The 12030-nt window shown below is 38.4% G+C and overlaps 1 protein-coding gene across 3 annotated transcripts in view; it reads left to right on the forward strand.

Annotated features, from left to right (window-relative positions):
• Positions 1-12030, forward strand: part of WDR25 (WD repeat domain 25) — a 304935-nt gene that overhangs the window by 216277 nt on the left and 76628 nt on the right. For all 3 annotated transcript variants that reach the window (XM_074213087.1, XM_074213088.1, XM_074213089.1), the window contains exon 3: positions 5508-5655. In XM_074213087.1, coding sequence (XP_074069188.1) covers positions 5508-5655 — 148 coding nt within the window. The remainder of the gene's footprint in view (positions 1-5507; positions 5656-12030) is intronic.

The raw sequence follows: 12030 nt of genomic DNA on the forward strand, positions 1-12030 counted from the left end.
AGAATTGAGTCTGTCATAGTTGATCATTGCCCACTGATGCTGTTATTATGTACAAAGTTATCCTGGTTCTGCTTACTTCACTGAGCATCAACTCATGTAAGTCTTTCCAGGTTTTTTGACATCTTCCTATTCATCATTTTTTTTTTTATGTTTTTGCAAGGCAAATGGGGTTAAGTGGCTTGCCCAAGGCCACACAGCTAGGTAATTACTAAGTGTCTGAGACCTGATTTGAACCCAGGTACTCCTGACTCCAGGGCCACTGTGCCACCTAGCCGCCCCCATAAACTATGTTCTAACCATACTTTACTACTGATTGTTATCTCACCTTGCCCACCCCATTACCTGTATTGCTTTCCCTTCTGGATCTACTTCTCTCACAAGCTTCAGTTTCACTTCATCAGGAATGCTTTCCTGAACCTTCCCACACCTTTTTTTAGTACCTCACATCACCTTGTATTATATCTATACATGTATATGTTGTCTACTATACCTCCCCTACTTCCCAATCCATATAAGATGATGCTATGATAACCACATGAATTGGATTTGAGTGAGGAGGTGCTGTGTTAAGTCTTCAGCCTTCCTTTCTCCTCCGGAGCCAGTTCTGAGTCCAGTGGCCAGATTTGAATCAGGATGACTGGAATGTCATGGATGTGAGGCAGTCAGGGTTAAATGACTTGCCCAAGGTCAACGAGACAGTAAGTGTCAAGTATCTGAGGCTGTATTCCAATGTCTGTTCTCCTGACTCCAAGACCATCCAGCTACCCTCTGAAATTCCCTCTACAACAAAACTGACAGGTGATAATTCTCCTTTTGCTCGACAATCCCCAGTGAGGGGATTCAAAAAAGAGACAAAAGACAGCCCCTGTCCTCGAGGAGCAAACAAATATGTAAAAACAAGCATTTGAAGAATCAGGATTCAGGATTAATAGGGAATAATTTTAAAAAATTAGAATTAAGAGGAATTAGAAAAGACTTCATGTATAAAATGGAATTTTAGTTGGGATCCTAAAGAAACCAGGGAGTATCAGCTGATTAGAGCAGAGGAAGGAGAGCATTCCAGGCCTGAGGACAGTCAGAGAAAATGCCTGGAGCTGAGACATGGAGAGTCTTGTTCACTGGATCAAAGAGTAACCCCACTGGGAGTCCTGTTTCTCCAGAATAAATCTACAATCCTCTGTTTAAGTTTAAACTCATGTTTCCACCTTAAGTATATATCTCCTCCCTTCCCACTGCAACTGGCTTTCTTCCTCTTCACAGAGTGATCTTTTCATCTCTGTTTTTGGTATTGTCTATTGCCAAATCTAGAAAATACTCTCTCTTCACCTAGACCTGGGAGAATCCCTTCCTTCAAGAGTCATCTAATCACTGCCTTCTAATCACCCACTTCAGCATAATCACCAGTGATGTCTTACTGAGACCTGCTCATCCATTATAAAGCATTACAAAGTATTTATTTTGTATTTATCCTGTATGCGCTTATACAAGTAGGTGTTTTTCCTCTGATAGAGCATAATAAACTCCTTGAGAGCAAAAAAAGTTTTTTTCTTCGAATCCATAAGCACATAGCTGACACTTAATAAATGCTTATTGATTAATTATTTGATTCTATTTTTGGATAGCTCCAATTTTTAGGAGTTTTTCCTTAAAAATAAAACGAAATCTCTCTTTATTTCTGCAGCTTCCTTCCTCCATTGTTCTTCATCCTGCCTTGGGCAACCTAGCGAGTTTCTTTCTTCAAGCTAAACATCCACTTTTCCTTCAACTAGGTCTCCAATGACCCTTCATCTTTCTAGTTATCCTCTTCTGGATGCTCTCCAATTTATTGATGTCCTTAAAAGGTAGTGTCTAGAACTGAACACAATACTCCTATTAGTGTTAGCAATGAAGGGTGCAGTAGAATGATTTTCTTCTTATTCCTTACCTCAGCATAAGATTGAATTTACTTTCTTGGCTGCCATATTAAACTGCTGACTCTGTTAAACTTTCATATCTTTAAAACCCCCAAATACATTTAGCAAACTGCTATTTAAACCATGTCCCCACCATCTTTTAGTTATGAAATTGGTTTTTTGAACTCATCTGTAAGGCAGAAGACAGCATGCATCCCTATTAAATTTCATCTTGATTTTGCCCATTATTCTAACTTATTACACTCTTTGAATCCATTGTGTTAACTATCCTTAGCTTTGAGTCATTTGCAAACTTGATAAAGATGCCATCTATTCCTTTATCTATATCAGTGATAAATATTTTAAGTAACATAAAGTCAAATGCAGTTGCCTAAGGATTCTTCCTTTGACAGTGGTTCCTTCCAGGTGTTAATGAAAACTCTTTGGGTCTGACCATTCACCCAGATTTTCTAGACTTGTTTCATATCATGATCCCTCACATGCATAATTCTAGCCAAACTATTCTTTCTGTTGCCCTTCATGATAATTCTACAGTTGCCTCTACTCTGCCTCTTACCATCTTTCAAAGTTCAGCTCTGATTCCATATTTTATACTAGGCCTTTCCTGGTCCTTCCAGTTGTTAATGCTTTCTATTCCTGGAATTGCTTTTTATGTACTCTGGAATTATACCTACCTCCCAGGGTGATTTTGAGGATAAAATGAGATAATGGGAAAATTTTTGCTTTGCAAGTCTAAAAGATCTGTATAAATGCTAACTATAAAATAGATGTCTGTGGATAGAATTTTTGACCTGGAGATAGGAAGATCTGAATTCAAATTCAACCCTAAAGCACTTACTAGTTATGTGATCCTTGCCAAATCATTTAACTTCTGTCCTCAGTTTTCCCCTAGGACCCAGGACCAATGAGTGCAATAGAAGGAACTCTGGACTTGAATTTAGAAGACTTAGGTTTTGGTTCTGCCTTTGCCAATTGTTGTGTGACCTTAGGCAAGTCACTTCATATAATATTTTTAATGCTGTGCATTTGATTATTAATAATGATTTATAATATTCCTTTTTTTCCTGTAAAAAGGCTAGCTTAGAGAAGAGTCCCTCCCTTTTTAGTACATGTCCAAAGTCCAGCTCGGCTCAAAGCATCTGGGGTGAGGGAGGACCCCACCCAATTGAGAAACCTGATTTCTATTTAGGGTATAAAAAGAATTCAGTCTAACTGAGTTCTCTTCCTTGCTCCTTTTCATTCGAGTTTAGGGCAATCCCAGCTCATGAAAGAGAAACCAAACCAGAGAGTACCTGGTTGGGGTATCCAGGTTACTAGAGGGAGTTCAAAGTTATGACTAAATCACATTCTTAGCTGATGTTCCCTGTCTCCATAATGTGGTAATTGAGAGGGAATGGGAAAATTTTTAGCCTATCTTTCACTCTCACAGGGGAGTTCCCTGTGTGAAGGAACACACTTGATTGAAAGTGTTTTAGAGCCTCCCTTGGTTTCTTTGTTTACTGAGAGAAACCACCAACCATCAATTTATTATTGACTAGCCTTGTTAAGAAATTAATTAAAACCTGTAAACTTTGTCTCTTGAAATTTTTGCACATGACATATACACACACCCAGTTATACTCCCACCCCATCAATATCGATATTTCCCTCTATATACCTACACACAGACATAGCGACATAGACACACACACACACACACGCACGCACACACATACACACACACTCTTCATCAGTAGATAGAACTGAACTAGATGAACTTTGTGGTTCATTTCAACTCTGAATCCATGATTCTTGAATGACTTGGTCATCACTGGGGCTGTTATTTTTTTCTTAAGCTATTGAAAATTCTTGCCCAGTCTCTGAACATGTAGGTCATTGTCTTCATCCCACACTTCGTACTTATAGTAGCTTTAAAGCATATTTTAAACTGAGATGTGTATATTGTAAGATACTAGAAGCTAACTTCTTTTTCAGAAAGAATGGACTGTGTGTGTGTGTGTGTGTGTGTGTGTGTGTGTATGTGTGTATCAAAAATGTTTCTGGATTTTAACTGTTGGCTATATATAGGTCTGTTGTACTTGTTCTATTTTAGATTATACAGTTAAAATTCTTGGATGGCAGAGAATGTGTATGTTAACCTGGTCTCCTACAACATCTGCTGTTGTGCTCAAAAACCTCCAAATAGTATTCAGTACTGTTAATTTAATAGCATCCAACATTTTTATTAATGACTTTAATGATGCCATAGATGACATGGTTATCAAATATTGGGGCTATTATTAAGCTGGAACCCTAAAGATCTTAAAAGTCTGTAACACTATACTGAAGCTGATGAGATGAAACTTAATGGCAATAAATGGCCTACACTTGGGTTTAAAAAGCCACCCAAACACATTCAAGATGGAAGGGGGTACCTTGAAAGTGGTATGGGTGAGAGCTGCCAGAAGTTTAGTGGCCTCCCTGGTGGATTGAGGAAGATGATAATCCTATTGCCTTCTGACATGGTTACTCAAAGCTTAAAATAGCTGGTAGGTATGATGAAGGGATTGGAGACCATATGAAGAATAAACTGAAAGAAATGATTGTTTAATCTGAGGAAGGGAAAATTGGAGGGGAGGTAACAGATAGTGGAGATTATGATGCTGCCTTTCTATTGAAAGGTTTGACATGGAAAAAAGGGATTAGCTTTGTTTTACTTCTCAGAGGGCAGAGAACTGGGAGCAATGGGGTGAACTTTTCAGAGAAGTAGATTTCTCCTACATGGGGAGGAAGGGAAAGAAAGGGAAGGGAACAAACATTTTTAAAGCACCTATATTATATTATATTATGCACTTTAGAAATATTATCTCATCTAATTCTTACAAAAGCCCTAGGATGTAAGTACTAAAATTACTCCTATTTTACAGTTAAGGAAAATAAAACAGAGTGACTTACCTGGGATAAGCTACTGATGTCAGCTTTGAACTCAGATCTTTCTGACTCTATTCATTGTGTGAATGAGCTGTGTCTTAAGATAATGACCTCTCCATTTGTGGGGAGCAGAAAGAGTCCTGGATTTGGCATCCCAGGGGATGGGTTCAGATTCTAGCTCTGTCACTCCAGGTCCTCAAGAAGCTCACAGCCTCTTTGGAGCTCAATTACTTATCTGTGAAGTTAGAGGATTAGACCTGAGAACTCTTAAAGTTCCTTCTTCTGAATCTGTGACTCATCACTGGATCTCTAATAGCAGGCTGTGATCTATAATTCATTGATAACTATAGCATGCAGTCACACATGACAAGAGAGTGAAGTATAAGCAACATGCTCTGTGAAGTCTGTGAAAAGAAAGGTCATTTGTTTCAAGGGAGTCATCTTGGCTTAGTGGAAGAAATTGTGTGCTGGGATTTAGGAGAAACCTGGATTTGAATCCCTTCCCTTTTACTTCTTGTGGGACCTTATTGATCTCTAATCTATCTTTTTTTGTTTCATAAAACAGAGCCACTAAAACTTTTACTGTCTGAGCTACACAGTTTTTGTGGGGGTGAGGAAGAAGTGATTAAATATCAAAAAATATGAGATTTTATCTCTTAGAATTGCCTGTCTTTTACCCTAAAGGTATGGGATGCCATAGACATGGGTCGCTGCTTGAACACATATTCCTCTCACAGCAGTGCTGTTCGTGCTGTCCAGTGGTCCACCTGTGGACGACAGATCCTCAGTGGTGGTTTTGATTCTGAACTTCATATGACAGATGTTGAAACAGGTACAGTTTTCTGAATCACTGAATTTTATTCCAGCATTGGTTACCTCAGAACCAGAGGCATGACTTGTGATTTCTATACTGTGATTCTCTCTATAATACACTTAGGATTCAGACTTATAAAACATTTCTTTGAGATAAATGCCATTTGGGTTTCAGGTCTCCCATAAAATCAGCCCTAAGCCAAGTTTCCTGTCCAACCCCAGAGGATAGATATTATAAGCTTAGTCTCTGCCAAGCTTCTTCATTTTATGTTACTACAGGGCCTGATAAAAGGATGGATTTTTAATAAATTTTTGACACTTCATTTGTATGAAAATGGATTTAACTTTATTACAGCATCATTTGTGGAGAATCCATTTAGCATTTCTGTAACTTTACATTTTTGAAAGGCAATAAAGAATAATTCTGGCCCATGAGGAAACCTCCCCAAAAGAGTTGAGCTTTTTTTTTTTAATGCTCCAAATTGAAAAGTCATTCTAGTGAGATGGATTTGTGTCTGGACAAATCCTCAGGGGCCATTGGCTGAGAAGGGAGCTGCCCAATTTAGCAATACTGGGATTCTGGCCAAAAGAAATGGAAAGAGAGGACAGCTCACAGAGGGTGGGTGAATGGATTGGATTTTCATTGCCTATCAGTCATGCAGGGATCATAGAATTTAGGGCTCATAGGGACCTTAAAAGTTTTCCATTTTAGCTGCCTCATTTTACAGAAGAGGAAACTGAGTACTACAGTAGTAAATAGTAGACCTGAGATTTGACTTCCAAGCCTTTTCTTCATTCTGAGACCAGTGCTTTTCCTAAAAAGGATGTTAGATTTAAAACAGATGTTAAAGATCTTGTATAGAGCCCAATACCTTCTTGCCCAAGGACTTGAACCCAGGTAACCAAACTCTTGGGCAATAAAAGTACTTTCTTTTAAGTGGTGCTGATTTACTTTACCTTAGATTTTAACTTAAAGGGATTGTTAATTATAAAATTTTGAATATATTTGATTCTGTTTGGTCAGAGGGAATTATCTTTGCTGTTTTTCCTTTTGACATTGCTGTTTCTCTTAGTGGTTGTCTTTGACCCCTCCCTCTTCTTTACCTTTCATCTCCAAACAGTAACAGGATCATATATCTAGACCCAGAAAGGACACCGGAAGCCGTCTAATACAACCCTCTTATTTTATAGATGAGAGAAGTGGAAATTAACGTGCTGTAAGTGGCAGAGCTAGAATTTTAACTCCAGACTTCTAACTCCAGTCATTTCTCTTTCTATTGCGCTGGGCTGCAAAGTCTATTTGGCTCTGTCTTTCCACCTGCTCTTAACCACTTTCAGTCTGCTTTACTTACTCCTATTGCCACCATCATTAGAACCAGCCTGGGTTATTCCTCCCTTTCAAGTCTTCTGACCTCCTTCTTTCATATTTCTGCACCAGGAATCTTCACTGTATTGTAGTTTTCTTCATCTGATCTTATCTTCTGCTCTATTCAAACTCTTTTAATGATTCCCTATTGTCTAATAAAATTTAAACTCCTTTAATAGATACAGCTCTCTACCTGTCCAACTTTATCTTACTCAGGAAGACCCAAGAACACTGACAGAGCTATGAAAACAGGATAGCCAGTTACTTCATAAGCATTTATTGAGCATCTATTTATATGCCAGGAACTATGTTAGACATTAGGCATATAATGAAAAAATTAAAGCAGTTTGTTATTCATTTTGAGAGGAAATCATTTCATTCTTTCTACTTGTATTCCCAGCCCTTGCACAATGGCTGGCACATAGAAGGCATATCAATTGATTATTTGCCCTCTAGGGGTTACATTCTTATCTAGAGAGTCCACATATGACTATTAATCCAGTTTGGCTGGATCTAAGAGCATGTGGAAGGGACTACTATTGATTAGACAGCAAGAAATTATGAGAGAGTAATAAAATAAAGGAAATGTAGGAAGGACGGAATTTGACTACATAAGGGACCTCAGTGATCATGTAATCCAACCCATGTCTAGAGGAATTTCTGCTACAGCCCTCCTGACAAATGGGTCACACCTACAAAGCAGTTATCTAGCTTCTGCTTGTACACTTCCTGGGAGGAGGAGCCATCATTTCCTAGGGCAGCCCATTCCACCTCAGATTGTGAGGACATCAAGCCAGAGTTTGTCTCTTATTCCATTTGTTGCTCCTGGTTCTTCCTCTGGGGTCAAAATAAAATAAGCTGAATCCCTTTTCCACATTTCAGACCTCCAAATCCTTGAAGACAATCCTTCTTCTGTACCACCCTCCAACCTTCTGTTCTCCAGGCCAAACCACTATATAGGTAATTCTAATACCACATGGACCCAAGGCCCTTTACCATTGTAGTTGCCATTCTCTGGACCCACATTTCAGATCAGTGTCCTTCAGCTCTGGTACCTCAATTCAAATCCAATATTTACTTTTTGGTGAGGTCTTACTATAGGACTGTAACCTCCTTATTCCTTGAAGCTTCTCTTCATACCTACCAAGTGTCATTAGCTTTTTTAGTTATATAGGTTCGCTGACTTATAGTGAACTCTCAGACCTTGAAAACATTCAGATTTTTTTTTCAGAGAAATTGCTTTCTAACCATGCCTCCCCTTTGTTTATTTGTGGGACTGATTTTTTGCATCCAAGTATAAGACATTATCACTATTGAATTTCATCTAATTACATTAAGCACAGTGTTTTGACCTGCCAAGATCATTTTGAGTCTAGATTCTGTCATCCAGTATGTTAGTTACCCCTTCTAACTCAGTCATCTACAAATTTGATGCTCATGCTATATGGGCCTTTATCTAAGAGTGATTTTTTTTAGGTTTTTTGCAAGGCAAGTGGGGTTAAGTGGCTTGCCCAAGGCCACACAGCTAGGTAATTATTGTCTGAGGCTGGATTTGAACTCAGGTACTTCTGACTCCAGGGCTGGTGCTCTATCCACTATGCCACCTAGCTGCCCCTGAGAGTTATTTTTTAAAAAGATCCAATCATGTGGTGAGACCGAGGGATAATGGAAGGACAGACCATGGTCTCCATCAGCATCCTCTCTATTTCCAGAAGAATTGAGAAATTGAGATAGAGGCCCTAGCACTTTGGGTGAATTATCTCTGACAAACTAAAGGAAGAACTTGAGTAGTTTGTGCTTTGTATCTTTGTAGAGAACAACAATCACAGAGCATCTGAGTATTTGAAAGTCTTTTGTTTACCTAATTCCAATGTCTGTAAACTGCCAATAGATGCAATGAATAGATTGCTGAATCTGGAGTCAGGAAGACCTGAGTTCAAATTTGGCCTTAGAAATTTACTTCGTGACTTAATCTGTTTACCTCAATTTCTCCATCAGCAAAATGAGAATTGAAAACAACACCTCAGGGTGGTTGTGAGAATTAAATGAGATAATATTTGTAGAGTGTTTGTAAATTTTAATATGCCATATAAATGCTATTGATGATGATGATGATGATGATGTTGTTTGGAATGCCCTACTCATATTGTTCTACCTGTTTATAGGATCAGAAGATCAGAGAATTTACAATTGCACAATTATCTAGTCAGTATTTTCATTTATAGAGTAGGAAACTGTTGATTTCCTATGCATCCTTTAAAGCTCAAATTGAACCTACACTTGGATCCAAAAAATTAACTGCAGAAGTATAGGCCAAGAAATCTAGAAAGAAGTTCATGTGTTAAAGTTATAAGAGACTTTAATGGACTATAGGCTAAGAAATGAGAGTAGGGAGATGCAACTGCCAGACAAGCTTTTGCTCTTTTCAGGCCACATTTATGAATTGATTGTATCCCAGACCAGAGGAGTGGTAATTTTCCCTCTTGGCTGGGTGAGGGCAGAGACTGCATTTTATTAATCTTCATTTATCTTGCCATGTTGAGCAAAGCTGTAGGTACTTAATAAATGTTTATTGAAGTGATTGAATCTGGAAAGGAATAGAAAGCAGTGATTTGGAGTCATATGGGAGTCTCTTTTGCCTGTACTCAGATTATTCTTTTATGTGATGGCAAATTACTCTGAGCTGAAGTGCTCCTCCCTCTTCCCTCCCCTCTCATTTCTCTTTCTTGTCCCACAAGGAGAAGTAAGGGGGGGGGGGAAGAAGGGAACAAAGAAACAGAGAACCTTCCCTCCTTGCTTAAGTGCATTAAATGATAGATGGAAGCACTCAGGGAGATGGAAGGACTGCCCCCATAACAGTTGTAATAGCAGTTCCTATTTCTGTAGGAATTTGCTATTCTCAAAGGACATAGTTTAAAAAATGCTTTCTCTCAGAAACAGCCCTGTGAAGCAGGATAAACAAGTGTTGTGACCTCGTTTTTCCAGATGAAGAAATTGAAACTCGGGGAGATTGTCACACATCTGACAAGTGATAAGAACAGGCCTTTGAGCTTCATTTTCCAGCATCTTTTTGAATCCTTCTAGGTGCCTCAGTGCCATCAGGTGTGATGGTCTCTGGGAAGCTAAATTGACCAGGTTATTTGTTACCCATGTAAAATTCTGGAGTCCGAAGACTGGATTAGAAACCTAGGTCTCTCTAATTTGTTCTGTGGCCTTGGCAAGTCATAGCCTCTGAACCTTAGTGTCCTCAATCTGTCATTTGTAGAGAATACACTGCATTATCTGTTTCACTAAGTAGAGAAACACGAACTCTTACAGACCAGTGACTTGTACCAGAGGCAACAGCATCATTAACTTCAGTATCTTCTCACTTCTCTCTATGGAGCTTTGATCCAGAGTCTGTTTGTACTCTACTATCTTTTCTTTGTGTCTGCTTTATTCTGCATGTTATGCTTCCTTCCTCTCTCCACTCCCCCCCCTCCAAGGTTTGCTCCTAACTCCCCATCCCCACTCCAACTCCCAGTCTAATAGAAATGCACAAACAATATAATGTAATGAGTTTTGTTTCTCAGCAGTACCCAGGGGGTTATCCACACAGTGCCTACTGTCATTAGTGGGGATTTGGCAGTGAGGACATTTATTCTAGGGTTTGAAATCAATACCATTAAAAATCTGTAGATTATGCATGTCAATATAAAAGTATGAAACAAGCTGTGTTTACCTCATAAAGCCATATTTTATCTGCTTAATTTATAGCACTGAGTGGTTGTTTGACTTAGGGAGCTCCCATGAATCAGCACTTAAATAAAAGACTCTCTTAGATTAATTATTTTTAGTGTGCTTGTCTCCTTAGTCTATAGTCTTCGCAGTTCAGCATCACTAATGTTTTCATCTAGGGCTATCTCAATGGAATAGTGGTCTGCTCCAAGGACCTCTAAATGTTGCATTCTTGATTAACTGTCTCGCTAAAGTTGCCAAATATAGATTCTTTATTTCAAGTGAATCCCTTTTTCATTTGCTTTAAATTGCCCTCATCCAGCTACTTGCCCCTACCCTTACAAAGTCAATGGAGTGTTTTTATTGTTGAAGAAAGGGATAGAAACCAGCCATATCCCATAGTGTCTTCATGGAGTATCATTATTATTTTATATTTGATGTTGATAAGATTTGGAAATGGTAGAATATTAGGCCTTTCTTTGATAGCTCCAGTTTGGGGGTTCTTGGTAAGAAAGTATAGTGAATATGGAATCAGAAAAAAACTTGACTACTTGATATCTTTGAATTCTAATTGTATGCCTGGTCTTCCCTTCAGTTTATTCAGCTGCTCCAAGAAGATAATACTTTCATGATCAAGTTTTTATAAGGAAATATATTTGTAAATTGTAAATAAGAATCAGCTCTTTTCTTCCTTTTCTTATTCTTCCTCATCTCTATTCTTTCTCCTTCCCCCTTTTACCTCCTTCTCCTCTTTCTCTTCCTGTTCTCCACTCTTTCCCTTTTCTCCTTATATTCCTCCTTTTTTCTTTCTTCTACCCTTTGAAGTCCCCCTTCTCTCCCTCTCCCTATCCTTTTCTCTTCTTTCCTCTCTCCTACTCCTTTCTCTATTCCTTTTCTCCCTCTTTTGTCTTCTTCCTTCTTCCTCTTCTCATTTACTTTGTTTTCCATTCTGCTCTCCTTTTTTTTTGCACTGTGAGAATTATTAACTGACAGATATACCCTTCCTCCATTTCTAATCCAGAAAGCCAAACCTAGCACAAATTACCAAAAAAAAAGAGGGGGGGGGAAAAGTAGCTAGGCAAAACCAGCCAATTTAGCAATAGAATCTAGAAGTACTCTGAAATGAAATACAGTAATTTATATCCATTGTCCTTGACTCTGTTAGGAAAGTTCATTTTCCTATCTCTTCTTTGGTCATTATAATTAAATATCTTTTTGTAGTTTTTTATTGTTCTTTCTTTTTTTTTTTTTAAAGATTTTATTTATTTTGAGTTTTACAGTTTTTCCCCTAATCTTACTTCCCTCCCCCCA

This window comes from Macrotis lagotis, chromosome 1 (genome assembly GCF_037893015.1).
Source record: "Macrotis lagotis isolate mMagLag1 chromosome 1, bilby.v1.9.chrom.fasta, whole genome shotgun sequence".
Classification (NCBI taxonomy): Eukaryota; Metazoa; Chordata; class Mammalia; order Peramelemorphia; family Peramelidae; genus Macrotis; species Macrotis lagotis.